Consider the following 15,306-nt stretch of genomic DNA (forward strand, 5'->3'; position numbering starts at 1 on the left):
ATGTTTACACTGATTTAAGTCTAGGAGGTAGTTATAACCTTCTATTAACTACGCTTTTGGCTGGCTTACGTATAGCTCTATTAGGTAAATCCCTAGGAGAAGCAAGTATCTAGACTTTACCCATAAAGGATTCACAACTGCCCAATCTGCCAATGTAAAGAAGCTTAGTTCTGGAAGCGGAGCTTGCGGCATGGGGCTCTTCAATCGTAACCCTTGCAGTTTCTGGATTGGTTCCTAGGATTCCACTAGCCTAATACCGACGTTGCCTAACAAGATAACTCAAGTACCGGTAGTTGGAATGATAAATACCTGGAGAAAAGAATGCGCTAGATAATTATCTTAGGTTAGGTATGTTCAAAAGTTAATTCTGAATATGTGTATGATCCCATGCTCAATGCTATATTTGTTTTCCAGTTCGGGTCACCGTCGGAGTCGGTTGGCGCAGTGATCTGACGTTATTACTACGTACCATTCGCTCCCGAAAACAAGAAGCGCGTGCGTTGTCGAGGGTACATAATAAAGATTTCGTGACGACACTAGGGCTACTCGGCTCTACTCCCCAGATTGGCATCTCAACAAGGAAATGAGATGGTCGCTCGTAATCACAATTTTAATTCCTTCGGCGCCCACGCAGCCACGCTTTTCACATGGGAAATATGGTCAATGCTCCAAAGTCTTGGCGGGTGCCTCTTTTTCGGTTCCTGCATCCATACGATCCAACGGGCTTGTGTGACTGCTGCAAACTCCGCAGCGTGGCTTGACGCCGAGAAAATAACTCCCATGCATTAGGTACCCGCAACCGCGGAGGGTTGTTTTTCTATTTTGCCTTAGGCTAGGTACCTATCTACAACAGGCACAGCTTTCCTGCATGGACTAGGTTGCTGGTAGGCCTTTTTTTTTTTTTTCTTTCTTGCTTCCATGGGCCTTCATTAGCATTGTCTCCGGTTATGACCCGGCATGTCTTTAGTTTTAACTGTTGTATACCTTACCTACAGTGCCGCATATACCACCTATCTTCTGATTTTGATTCTCCAGAGGCAAGGTATATCGAACTCGGAAGTGGCTCAGCCGAGTAAATCGGCCGGTTTTTATTTTCTTCGCATAATATATTATTATTGAAGATCCGGAAAAACGGGTATTTTTTTGGCGGTTCCGAGCTTGGTCAACGTGGGTACACCCAGTTCTACATACGGTACAATAAGCTTACGCGGGGAACAATAGAAAAGACTTCTACTAAAAACAACAAACTGCGCGAGCTTATGTTGTATTATGATGTATATAGGGCTCTGACGGCGTCAAGACGAATCCCAGGACTGTGATATGTATGCATTACCGTTCCTTAGCCCACAGTACCAGTCCATCCTGGATACGGTATGGATTCCCTAATGCATGGCAGCTATGGGGTGTGGTTCGCGTGGCATTGTATGGGACGGAATCACTCGTAAGTTACTTAGTTACTTGCATAGTGCCTTAGGTAGGCAGTACCTTCAATTATCAAAGCAATAGTTTCTGAGCTGGATGCAGCCAAATACAACCAAGTCGTTAGGTTCGGTGGCAACATGTCTAAGTTCCCGACGTGATGAATACCTATCGACCGGAAGTATTATACGGAGCTGTCATTCAGCGAGACTAGCAATAACACAGGCCAACCGAGGCTCATATATGATTAGAAGACCCGAAAATATCATGAAGCTAACACATAGAGGGTCCTGAGAGCCTTGCGGATTATAATCCATCGTGGGTATCGGAAACTTACCAAGGTACTTATTAGTGAAGTATATAATCAGCGTAAGCAAGACTAGGCCGCTCTGCGTACAACCGGGACTAATGCTATTGAATAAATCCATATTCCTGATGGTCTATGCCTGAAGACCATTGAAAAGTCGATATCACGAAATCTTGCAAGAATGGCGTTCTTCAATGGCGCGTGCGCCGAGGAGGAAAGATAGCTGCAATATGATTATTTAAATTTCCATTGGTTTGGCAGCTATATGTACATACCCACTAGATGGTGTGATTATCGATGTACGATCATTGGAGATAGTCACACTCGGGACTAAGTATTGCGTGACTTTCATACAATACGATGCTTCTTTTATTTTACGAAGATCTAGGCACATACAAACCTAGAAGGTAGATTTGTGTGGCGGCGTGATGGAACTCTTTATATTCACTATTATTGGGTTAGGTACGAAAGAGCTGTATCGGGACTGTACTGTATTTTATTTACATGATCGAGATAATAGTAAGTACGTACACCTGATATTTAATCCGGACCCTCACCTAAGATTCCATTTTCCCACGGAATAGCTCCAAATGGCTCACCGGGATCGATCATCTCGATATCCTACAAACGTCGGTACGATCCACCATGTTGATTACAACATCGAGTGGTCCAATTTTCCTGTCTGCGTGGTACACTAGCGGAAAACACCCCGACTCCATACATGCCTAACTACCTACACAGATAGATCTAAAGCTATCAACATCGACAATATTAGTATATCAAGACATGGGGGCTTGGTTAGGTATAAATAATACATAGTAACTGACAGAATCCCTAGTATATTATAACTGCCTACCTACCTAAGAGAATAATTGTATCTTCACTATAATGAATATGCAGACCGCGTAGCAATGATTAATTAACTTCAATGTGTCATGTACGTACTTCGATGGACGCCTGGATCACGATAATCTAAAGGTTAAGCCATCCGGCGCCTTCCTTCGTATCAAAATTCTTTGCCTCGGTATTGGCTACGCTCTGACGAATCTCCTTTAAGACCTATAGTAGCTGAGTCGTGTTCGTTCTAGGATGAATACGACCCTTAACCTTTTCACCGGTACGCCCCGAATGAGCCATGGAAGCCAAGTATTCATAGGCGCATGTGTGTGCACAGGTTCGAATACTGCATCGTATAATGTTTTGGGAATGGGGTTGAGATAAGTCGTCTGCTTATATTGCTACGTGGCGCTAGCAGGCGCGAGGAGACGCGAATGGGATATCAGAGTTGCAACTTGCAACTTGTAATGGCTGCTGAGCGGCTAGAACCTTTTTAGAAATGGGGGACTTGAGGTCGGCGAACAAAACTTTAAATTGTTTACTACCTATGTACTAGAGGGTCCAAGCGTCTTGGCCAACCCTGTGGGTATAAGATGCATTTGTTCAACTTTGCATCTAGGTAGGCTTGAGGTAAGAGCCGTCTTCTCTTGTACCTGCCTCGAGAGCTTCCATACCGTGTGCTTTGACTGTGCTGTGCGTATCTACAGAAGGCAACTACAACTCTGGTTAGGTAGTGTTGCGCCTGAGGAAGCCCCGGAGACCCAGTAAAATATCCCTGTACGATACGCCCCCCACTACGTCTTCGTACACTAGGTACCTCCTACCTAACCCTTACCCCTTACTGGGTGCTGGGGAGTCAAAGCCGTCAATGTGTACCTAAAGTGGTGATACAGGCCCACTTAAGCTTGTCAAGGTTGCAGTTCCCGAACATACCCCCTGGCTGCGTTAGCGTAGGGTCCGTTCCCCCTTTCCCTCCTCTAACTAGTACGTAGGTACTTTACATATTCCCGGCTCGTAGGTCCATCATGCCTAGTAAAAATGCTGCCGAGTCTTTGTTAGGCATAGCTGCATGGGGGGTTACAGCGGGCAGGTCCAATAACGTGGATAATTAAGATAATAGTTGTTGTTAGGGTAAGGTACTGCAGAAGCGCAATGGCAATGGCAATGAGTACCTAAGGTACCTAACCTACCTAGTAGCTGCCTTTTCTCGTGCATCTCCCCAACATTTAGGTTAGGTAGGTATCTTGCCGCATCTGCATCTGCATTTTGCATTTTGTCCTACAACCTCCTTCACCCACTTACACCCACCTACACTTACATAAACTCAGTTTGACTTTGTAAGTCAAATCTTTGCAGCAGCACAGAGCGCAACCTAAGAGATCAGACGGGTCTGAGGACAATACGACGCTTTCACCCTCCCCTACTAATTCATCTATCTCCCACGTCTCCATTTGACGTGTCGAGTTAATTCCTAGGTACTTGCACGATACTAGTCGGCCACCACCTGAATATCCTTTCTCAATACATCCCACACTTCCCCGGCTTGGTTATGGACCTGGGGAAAGCTTTATATTAAAGGAAAGCTTGTGATTTATAGAGACCGCCTATTCGAGAAAACAAGTATCGACACGGTATTGGATTTACCCGCGAACCGGTAGAACCTTTTTTCGACAATCGAAGTTATCGACCATCAACTATCTTGTCACTGTACAAGAAGCTCGGATTGAAATCCTTAACCACCTTCGTCTATCAGCACATCGATTGAGGATTCTAAAAAGGTGAATTTCTATTTCTTTTATGTGGGTTGCCTGGATATTGTCATGCGAATATTCTCTCGGAAAAGGAATCTAAGATATGGGCTTTGTGCTTGCCGGGTTGGTGCATCAAAACCCATAAGGTACGCATATGCGCATAGTGCTCTTCCGACTTGCCTGTCGCGTGTGGTAAAATGGAGGAATGGATCTTCCAAGTTTCCTTACTCCTAGTTACCTAGGCAGTACACTATGCTGTAAGCTGAAGGAGGCGAAGAGTCGTCATAGCCTTGAAAGCAATTGGGTCTGAGACTTTACCTCAAAATTGTTTTAAGGCAGCTAAGCTCACCTCCTGGGAAGATAGCTTCAACATTCCCAGTTTGGACCCCTCCTGTCTAGAAACCTGACAATATTTTTTTTTTTTTTTAAAAAAAAAACTTTATCTCCCTTCATTCCATCAAGCCCTTATGTTATCCTTTTCGCAACGTTTACCAATAACAAATGATCGCACTTACTAACAGAATTCTCTGTTTCTCTCCCAGGTTCTTCTGATTTAGGTACCCTACAACGTCTCTTCAACCCGAACAAGGAGTGTTCTTGTTTTCGCATTAACCTGGCACCGAACTTTCTAGACTTGCCTTAGGTAGTCTACGCAGGCATTTATTGTATTGGAAGATTTTGGAATCTTTCGATTCTCCAAGAAAAATCAAGGCGTGGTGCACGTTTACTGGAATACCCATATTCCCAGGAGCGCGGGTATCTCCTCTAAGTACTAGCTGTTACGAAAGTGACAGCAGAAAATTGTTCCCATGGTTCTCTATAGAACAGCTTTGCAGCAATCATGATGCTGGATGACCATCCTATGCGAGCGAGCCTGCAAGTGGCTCCGCTCACGATCAACAAGAACCGCTACGATAACCGCTACGATGAAGTAGTAGAGAACTCACAGGAAGGCGAACTAGCAACATCCACACATCTCTACTCTCAGTCCCAAATAACGCCGCCTTCGACTCCCAATAATTCACAGGAAGAATTAGTTCCGCAACCTACACCGGCAACCCCTATCTTTCATAATTTTTTAAGAGCCTTATATCCGTTTCATCCCACGTATGCTATGGCAGACTCGACAGTTACATTGCCTCTGAATGAAGGCGACGTGGTCTTGGTTCATTCTATCCACACCAATGGATGGGCTGACGGGACATTGTTGATATCTGGTGCCAGAGGATGGTTACCGACGAATTACTGCGACGCTTACGATCCCGAAGAGATGCGGAATCTACTTAATGCATTATTGAATTTCTGGGACTTGTTACGGAGCACATCGACGAATGATAGAGACATATTTGGCAACCAGGAGTTTATGAAGGGGATTATTGCAGGTGTACGCTATCTATTGGTAAGCTAGGAGGATCGTATGGACTTTCTCTCGTGACAGCTAGCTAATTGTGTCCTAGGAGCGCACAAATTGTTTAACCAGGGAATCAGCTACGATACAGAGGAGCGACCTCTTACGACGCGGTAGGAAATCATTGCTATCCGAGCTTTCGTCTTTAGTAAAGATTGCGAAACGACTTCAGGAAACCCTGAAAGGAATACCGCGATCTATTAACGATGTCAACGACATTATTGATGAGATGGTTTTGAAAGCATTCAAGATTGTTGTGAAAGGCGTTCGATTCCTAGACTTTGTGGACGATGAAAGGCGGTTACGCGCGCCTGCAGTAACAGTTATGGCAACTGTGGCCGAGGAGTCGCTTGTCCCACCAACGCCACCTCTGGAGTCTACGGAGTTTGAGAGCCACCGGAGAGACGAAGCTGCATCTTCCCGAACAGATGTCGACGCAGTGGCCAGTAAAGGATTGGCACCACCGGCAGCCGACGAGGTACAGGCGAATGGATCGACCAACAAACGATTATCATCTGGCATTTCCTCGTCCACTAATGTAACAAGTAATCGGATGTCTCAACTCAGTTCGTTACACGGAAATCGATTATCGGCTACTATATCACACAGGGTGTCTCTAGCCGGTCCTTCTCCTTTATCGCATTCCCAAAATCTTGTTTCAGAGCGGCTCAACTCCTGCCACGATACATTTTTATCGCATCTTGGTTCTTTCATTGGCCGGTTGCACGTCCAGTCTCAATCCCGACCGGAACTTGCCCTCGCCATCAAACATTCGGTAATCTCAGGTGGAGAGCTTTTTGCAGTGGTAGACACGATATGTGATCACAATATGTCCGTTTCGGACGCGTTGGGGCAGTCGCGTGTAGCCATGTACGATCGTATCAGAGATTTGGTCTACCTAGCCCGCGAGATTCTAGGTAACCGAGGGCCTAACGGTGAAGACGTTATTATGCCACAAGACAACAGCCGGCTCCTCTTAGCTGCTACCGGGTGTGTAAAGGCAGCTGGCGAATGTGTCGCAAAAACAAAATGGGTCCTAGAACGAATAGGTGATTTCGAATTTGAAGTCGAGAATGGAAGTTTGGGTATCGATCTGGGCGTTTTTGAAGCCGTATCCGATAGTCGGCCACGAACACCAACTGCGACAACGATTTCGGAAACCACGGCGTCTGAGCCATCATCTAGGCCCAGTCATTCGACTCACTTATCTATCGACAAACCACTCCCCAAGGTCCCCGTTGAAAGTACGCAAGAACAAGAAAGTGCCAACCGAATGTCCCCACAAGCATCAAGGCCACAATCCATGGTTATAGATGATACGGCATCGAGCATGGTGTCTTCCGTCTCCTCTATCCGACCCTCACCCCCGGCACTACCAAGACTTACTACCTCTATTCCTCCAGATGAGCCGTATAGTCCTACAACGGAGAACTCGCAAGACGTAGAGTATCAGAACTCCTTCCGTTCTGATACGGGTACGGCTTCTAGTTCTGGAAGTAACAACACGTATCTAAGCCGTGGCTCTGAGCTGAGCATGGTCTCCGATACTTCCACGCGTGCCACTACACCCGATATTACACTTGTACCGAGGACTCAGCCATCCCTGTCAGACCTAAGTACGGCAGCAAGTTCCAGTATAGGCGAGGAAGTAGAGGAACTCGAGTCGAAATTATTGGAGAAAACGTTTGCTAATGAACTAATGTTCAACAAGGAGGGACAAATTACTGGTGGTTCACTCCCCGCTTTGGTTGAGCGTCTTACAACCCACGAATCGACGCCCGACGCTTTATTTGTCTCCACTTTCTTTCTCACCTTTCGATTGTTTTGTACGCCTACCAAGCTGGTAGAAGCACTCATTGAACGCTTCGATTACGTGGGCGAGAACCCCAATACAGCAAACCCCGTCAGATTGCGTGTCTACAATGTGTTGAAAGGATGGTTGGAATCGCACTGGCGTGACTCCGTTGACTATGAGGCGCTGCCGCTTATCCAAAATTTTGCTGAATTTAAGCTGGGATCTCTTATTCCTTCTGCGGGCAAGCGAATCATGGAACTCTCGCAGCGGGTTTCAACGGCAGATGGTTCGCTGGTACCCCGTCTTGTATCCTCATTGGGGAAAACGAGTACCTCCACGTCTCAACTCGTCCCTCTCGATGCACCGATGCCTAACCCTACCATATCTAAAAGTCAGCAGAATCTGCTTAATAACTGGAAGTCCGGCGGCAGTTGTCCCTCGTTTCTTGATTTCGAACCTCTCGAAATTGCTCGCCAACTAACCCTCAAACAAATGGGCATCTTCTGCTCCATCTTACCGGAAGAATTACTAGGTTCTCAATGGATGAAAAAGAACGGTGCGTCGTCACCTAATGTAAAGGCGATGTCAAGCTTTTCCACAGATTTGTCAAATCTTGTGGCGGACACTATTCTTCAATACTCGGAAGTTAAAAAGCGTGCTGTGGTTATCAAACAGTGGATCAAGATTGCCCACCAGTGCCTAGAGCTAAATAACTACGATGGTCTCATGTCCATCGTTTGCAGTCTGAATAATTCGATCATCAGTCGCCTACGAAAAACCTGGGACCTCGTAAGCCCCAAACGACGCGACATGCTGAAGTCCATGCAAGCCATTGTTGAACCAGCCAACAACAATAAGGTGCTTCGAGCACGTCTTCAGGGCCACGTCCCCCCATGTCTACCATTTCTCGGCATGTTTCTAACCGACCTTACGTTTGTCGATATTGGTAACCCTGCTACAAAGCAACTTCCTGGCTCTGGTCCAAATGAGAATGGCTTAACGGTTATTAACTTTGATAAACACACTCGAACTGCCAAGATTATTGGTGAACTACAACGATTTCAGATCCCTTATAAGCTAACCGAAGTTCCTGACATGCAAGAATGGATTCAGGCGCAAGTCGCCCGCGTGAAAGAATCCGACCAGGGCAACGTTCAAGTCAGCTATTACCGAAAGAGTTTACTACTTGAACCTCGAGAAACTTTCTTGAAAACGCCAACTGATAGTTCAACGCCTGCACCGGCAGGCCAGAGAGCAGACTTATTTGGATGGATTTCGAGAGATCGACACAACAACACAACAATTTCCACATAATGGCAGCTCGTAATATAACGAGATGGTCACTGCCGTTTACTGTCACATGTTCCTCTTTTTTACGTAACTTTTTTTTATCACACTTATTGATACCCCTACCGTTTTTTGTTTTATTATCTAGCCCAATTATGAAGCATTTGGGATGTATTATGTCAGGCACTGGCGTTTGCAGGCTAGGAGCCAGGGATAGCCTTACAACCTCTGACGCATATTTCCCGGTCACGTACGTACCGGTTGACGACCTATCCGCAAGGATATAACCTATGAGTTTACGCTCAATCATTCCTCTGCAAGCATTGGAAAAAAAAGGCCATGGAGTTTGGTGTGCATTCGAGCAGCATTCACGGGGCGGGGAAAAGCATTTGGGCATTAACATGGATGTTGTGCGCGATCAGGATATTAAGGGACGACACGAATTTCCAATTCCAACCAGTTATATGAGGAGGGAAAAACTATTGTATAAGATACAGGTGCTTGATATGAGCTCTGAGAGTATGTACTACCGTAGCTTTCTATGCTCGGGAGGTAATCATATTGATCAATGCATAATAAGATTACAGTCCGTTTTAAATCTGCTTTCATTTTGCCTTGAGAAACAGAACTGAAACCTACATTCTGTACCATCGACTTGAAATTGTCCCCCATGATGTAGTTATAGGCATAAGTCTTACCATGCTATTAGCTCGTCACCTAAGAAGCTTAATATACTTCATATGTGCAACCTCTTGCATAGCATTCCTTATAGCCTTACTTATAGGTACTAGGCGCAAGCCTTCTGCCACCTTCGACATATCTCTTAACCTATCCTATTACCAGTATCTAACATATTGCTAAGCATATTCCCCTTTAGACACAAGGTACGTCTCTGTATGTAGCCGAACAAAAACCGTCACGGAGTAGGGCAAAACAGCGTGGAAGCGATTTCACTGTTCAACAAGGGATTCGGGCGTCATGCAGTCTTTTCTTGATCGCCCGCGAAACTGCGATAATATAGATATACGATCTTACTTCTACTGATCGTATTAGTGTTACGTTAAAAGATTACCTTGTGCTAAACTGTTGCCAGGCCTGTACACTCCTTTGAGCATGTAGATTTGCCAGTCTGGTGATTTCTTTTACGCTGCTATTTTCAATACTATAATGCCATTCGTAGGTTACCTAGGTAGGTATGAGGTTTATTTCCTGATCATATGGCATTTAAGACATGATATACCTGTGTCTTCTGATATGTACGACTTGAGCCTTCGTAGCTGATAGGTTTAGAGTTCCTATGAAATAAGGAAGCTTCTTGCCTTCATTGCCAGTAGATTTATGTTTACCTTCGTTTCGTGCACTGGAAACTAAGTGCAGGTTAGCTGATTATATACTATAAGGTTACCTACCTGGCAGTAGCTTTGCTAACAGCAGAATCTGATGATACGTGCTTCGCGATTGTGGTGTCGAACTGCCTAGCTCCTATTGGAGACTTTTCCCTCTATCTCAGCATCCTTCTCACATTGATGACATTCCTTCGTGTAGGACCAATAATCGTTGGCAGTTTAGGCAAGACGCCGACGGCACAGCTATATGCTTACCTACCAACACTTTGCCCATGTAACACTTGCGAAGGCAGTCTTGCGCGTAATAAAGTTTATAGACACTAACCAGACTTGGCCTCAATATTTAATACCTATGTATTTAGCAATGTATTATATAGCTGGCTTCCGCGAAGTAGAACTCAGTGGTAATAGCCACGTGGTTTTGAAAAAAAAAAAAAGTGACTAGGGCTGATATTTTAGTACTTGGCATCGTATCTGAATGGACCTGGATATCCAGCCAGATTACCTATACGGATGGCACGATTTTAGTTATAATAATAACCCACCAACATCGTGTATCTGGACGCGAATATCTTTCTATCATACCCTAAGGTAGCAATAATATAGGCGTGCAGACATGGTAGGTATTCCTGGACGCCATCCCCTGTCCTACGGAGTCTGGGTTCCAGGTGATATGGTTTGCTCCCTTTGCAATTTTTTTTTTCTTCTCCCCGCGTTCGTTACGCTTAGCATCAGGAAGCTTCCCAAGCACCTGCATTTGAATGTGTACACCTCGGTAGGAATAATCTAAGAGCGTGAGTAGCTGCAACGCTGCAACTGTGCAGAATATCATTCTAGAACGATGGACGTACGACCGTGGCTTAATGTTGCCGATCCGCTGAATTGACCACAGGTAACTTCGTGCGCTCGTATGGCGGCGTGTTGGAAGAAAGCGGTTACATGGTGTATCTAGCAATTGGTTACGAAATTCTCTGTGCCACGCCCAGAACGCGATTCGCACAAGTCAGCTCCACGCCCAGAAACGAAGTAAGGTCCTAAAGCAAAGTTTAGATGTCTTAGCTGACGATCTTGATACGAAGCCCGTCTGTTACTTTTACTATTGCTATCGTCTGTAACATTACTCTGAAAGTTGGAATTGAATGAGATGCATCGTAGCAGCAAGTCAGCCAACCGCCTAAGCACTAACTGAGATAGAGCAAATAAAACTATCGGATAGTGGCAGATAATGGCTAGTGGTGTTCTCGGCTTTGCAGAAGAAGATGTATGTCTCTTGGGAAAAGTTGTTTAATTGGCGGTGATTCTTCCTGTTAGTACAATACAAGTACAAAAAGAAGAAGAGCGAATCTCGGCAACGTTACATACTACTGAAGTAAAATACCTATCTGACGAATAGGGGCTTTATATTAGGCGGTATCCTGTAGGTTGTTCAGGTTTAATTGAATTTAATTGAAATCCTACCGGTATTCTCCAAGCTGTGTTGTACCTACCTAAGGTAGGTGTGGAAGTAACTTGTAGGTGTGGAAGTACGTAAACGGTACCGATCATTGGACAGCTTCCTTCCCCGGAGAACGCTAACGCCACCTGACCAATGGCAGTGACCCAATGACAGCTTGTAGCGGGCTTGTCTCGTACCTTGGGGCTTTTTATATCCAATCAAAACTAACGAATAATCTCCATATTCGGCCCGCTGCTATCTTTCTTTCTTATCGGCAATCTCATAGGTAGTTCGTCCTTCTAGGCTTGTCATAGGACTGGACCTGGGTCACGTCCCTGCTCTTTCACAAATGTTTTCCTTTTTACTTTTTTTTAGAGGATTGGGGAAGGTCCAGACAAATGCAACCCAGGTAAGGGACTTCTCAAAGGGTCTTCCCCCGTCAGATAAGATAGGAACAGATACCATAATTTGACTGATTAACTGATGACCCTCAGCGAAACCAACGTTTTTCCATTTCTAGAAGCAATCGAATATAATACGGCATTCCTACCTAGCAACACGAAGTATGAAACAAGAATACGTATTGTACGAATTTAATGCGCTTTTACTAAAGTTAATAATAATAAGGGACAGAGGGAACGGAGCTCGCGAAGGATTAACTACGATCTGACCATTTAGTCAACCAAGTCAAACCACAAAAAAACTTAGCGTTCCCCCAGTGCTCTAAAATCCCCAGAATTTTAAGGGCGCTAAGTTTATTAGTGGAGTGACTTCCAAGGTTCGCTGACAACTTCAATTAACGTTTACTAAAGATAGGTGCATACATCCGTATGTATGATATATACGAGGGTTATGTAGTCAGGTCTTGTATGTGTCACGTAACCATCATTCCGAGCAACATTCACGAGCTTATAGCGAGTTTCTCGGGGTGCTGAGAGCTTGTTGGGGTTGAAGCGACAATAGGTACCTATCTAACCTTACCTAGGTCGTGTTACCATAGCTACCAAAGTGAATCGAGACCGGACTTTGGTACAAACACCCTATTACCTAGGTAGGTAGGTATGTAGAATACCTAGAACCAACCGATCAGCACACCTGCATTAGGTCACCTTAGGTACCTCTAAGTTGTAGTAGCAACATTCCCGCATGCATGCATAACAGTTCAAGTATTCCGCACGTGCCGCATGTCGTATTCACCCGACTTTGCCTTATCTTAACCGGGGGGAATACCTTTTTTCATAAAGCCTGTACCCTGGTCCCTGATTCTCTAAGCTAGTAGTACCTATGTAGTACGGCATTTATTTTACTATATTGTCTACGTCCTTTCCTCTCCTTCGCAGCTTTCATTCCCCCATCTCTTACCTTGCCAATTTCCAAAGGGTCAAATTAATTTAGCCGTTACGGCGATCAATAATACCGAAGGTATGTTAGTAGGTAGCTGGCGTTTAAGTGCTTTTACAAGTCATTTATTCTCCTAGACTCTTTTATTTCAGGTACTAGTAAACATCAACAATTATTGCGACAAGCTAACACTTGATATCTATAGGTTCATGCTATAAAGCTGTCTTGGAATCATTAAAGGAAAAAAATAAATAAACAAATAAATACTTAGCAATCGACCAATTCTAAAGAAAATAGGAAATGGCAGACGCGAAAGAAACGGTGGTCGACACCGATACACAACTCGTTCCTAAATCTCACTCGGACCTGGCCGCGAGCACGCACGGCCCCGAAGCGCGTCCTGATAATTGGATGTACCGAGGATTTCAACTCGGCAAGAAGGAATTCTGGTATGCCTCACCAAAGATTCAGCTTTTGATGGTTGCTTTTGTCTGTTTTCTGTGTCCTGGAATGTACAATGCACTCCAAGGTCTCGGTGGTGGTGGACAAGTCGACTCCACCGTTCAGGATCACGCTTCTACCGCTCTTTACTCCGTTTTCGCTGTGGTCGCCTTCTTTTCCGGCTCCATTGCCAATAAACTCGGTGTTAAGATTACTCTAGCCATCGGTGGTATCGGTTACTGCATTTACTCGGCTAGCTTGTTGTGCTACAGCCACACCGCCAATGTTGGCTTCGTCGTCTTCTCTGGTGCCCTGTTGGGTCTTTGCGCAGGCTTGCTGTGGACCGCACAAGGTACCATCATGATGTCTTATCCTCCCGAGGAGTCCAAAGGTCGATATATCAGTTGGTTCTGGATCATATTCAACCTTGGCGCTGTTATTGGTAGCTTGATTCCTCTCGGGCAGAACGTCAGCAACAACACCGGAACCGTCACAGATGGCACGTATGTTGGTTTCATCGTTCTGATGTTTGTCGGAGCCTGTCTTGCTACCGTTCTCGTCAATGGAGACAAGGTTATTCGTGAAGATGGATCTAAGGTTATTCTGATGAAGAACCCTACGTGGCAGAGCGAACTCATTGGACTATGGGAGTGTATCTCCCTCAGCCCTTGGGTTGTTGCTCTATTCCCCATGTTCTTCGCTTCCAATATATTCTACACCTACCAGCAGAACGTTCTCAACCTTGCCTACTTCAACACTCGTGCTCGTTCATTGAACAACCTTCTGTACTGGCTCGCCCAGATTTTCGGCGCTATTATTGTCGGATACACTCTTGATATCTCCTCGATTCGACGATCCACGCGTGCTAAGCTCTCATTTGTGGCACTCTTTTCCCTCACATTCATCATCTGGGGTGGTGGCTACGCGTGGCAAAAAGACCGGCTTAACCGAGCAGATTCTGGTAGAGTACCTGACGAGCAGAAAATTAACTGGACGGACAAGAACTTCCTCGCACCTATGTTCCTTTACATATTCTACGGAGTATATGACTCTGTGTGGCAAACATCCATCTACTGGTATGTTGAACTCTAGAAAGAAACCTGTGTGAATTTACAATTGAGTCCTAACAAATTTTCTAGGTACATGGGCGCTCTCTCAAACTCTGGCCGAAAGACTGCAAACATGGCCGGATTCTACAAGGGTCTGCAATCCGCTGGCGCAGCCATCTTCTGGCGTCTAGATGGCATTCACACCGAGTACAACACCCTCTTCGCCGCTACTGTAAGCCTACCTCAACCTTCCGCGTACTTGTGAATATTTATAACTGACGATTGAAATAGTGGGGTGTTTGTGCTGGATCACTCCTGATCGCTGCCCCAATTATCTTCACGAAAATTAAGGACACTACAGAGCTCGACGAGGATCTCAAGTTCAGCGACGAGACCGCTGCGGATGTTGTACCACCCGCAGCCCCTGCTGCCGAAGAGAAGCACACTGAAGTCTAAATATGTATTTCTTTTATTGTTTTGTTTTAGTAGCAGCCAAAACCCTGGGAGCAGGTGTTTCGCGTCTATGATGGAGCCAGGGGTTGGGTGGCTAGAGGTTCGGCGTAGCCGCGATAGCATTGAACGTGTTGACGCATAATTATGAACCGTGTCAACGGAGCTCATTAATACAGATACCAATATATCCAACCATACAACTACACGCTTCGGCATTCTTCGAACATCAATACTGCTTGAAATTTAGTAAGAAGGATTAGTGATGCTTAGGTGCTTAGGTATTTGGCATGGACTCAATTTGTGGGGTGTTTATTCATCTCACTGTAGTGCAGGCGCATGGCAATCCTTCTCATGTTTATTATATTTAATTTTAGGGTATTGAAGCCAAGTGTAAAGGCGAGATGTGAGAAATCATGTGTTACTTCCGCCTACCTGGT

At 45.2% G+C, this 15,306-nt stretch overlaps 2 protein-coding genes across 2 annotated transcripts; both read left to right on the plus strand.

Moving 5' to 3' along the window:
- Positions 1-4,674: 4,674 nt before the first annotated feature.
- F4812DRAFT_415048 (ras GEF) lies at positions 4,675-9,556 on the plus strand. Its single transcript, XM_047932939.1, has 2 exons — positions 4,675-5,713; positions 5,772-9,556. Exons 1-2 carry the CDS (start codon positions 5,156-5,158, stop codon positions 8,829-8,831), a joined length of 3,618 nt encoding a protein of 1,205 aa, XP_047793978.1. The 5' UTR covers positions 4,675-5,155; the 3' UTR covers positions 8,832-9,556.
- A 3,670-nt stretch (positions 9,557-13,226) lies between these two features.
- Positions 13,227-14,872, plus strand: F4812DRAFT_455771 (MFS general substrate transporter; the record flags this gene model as incomplete). Its single annotated transcript, XM_047936876.1, has 3 exons — positions 13,227-14,443; positions 14,507-14,648; positions 14,708-14,872. 3 exons carry the CDS (start codon positions 13,227-13,229, stop codon positions 14,870-14,872), a joined length of 1,524 nt encoding a protein of 507 aa, XP_047793979.1.
- Between the last annotated feature and the right edge of the window lie 434 nt (positions 14,873-15,306).

Source organism: Daldinia caldariorum (assembly GCF_022478825.1).
Source record: "Daldinia caldariorum strain CBS 122874 unplaced genomic scaffold F4812scaffold_2, whole genome shotgun sequence".
NCBI classification, from domain to species: Eukaryota; Fungi; Ascomycota; class Sordariomycetes; order Xylariales; family Hypoxylaceae; genus Daldinia; species Daldinia caldariorum.

What these genes read in the sequence shown, in the direction of transcription:
- F4812DRAFT_415048 (XM_047932939.1), top strand. Translation starts at nt 5,156, where the DNA reads ATGATGCTGGATGACCATCCTATGCGAGCGAGCCTGCAAGTGGCTCCG. An exon ending in CAGGTGTACGCTATCTATTG is followed by an intron (nt 5,714 to 5,771) that starts GTAAGCTAGGAG and finishes ATTGTGTCCTAG; the next exon opens with GAGCGCACAAATTGTTTAAC.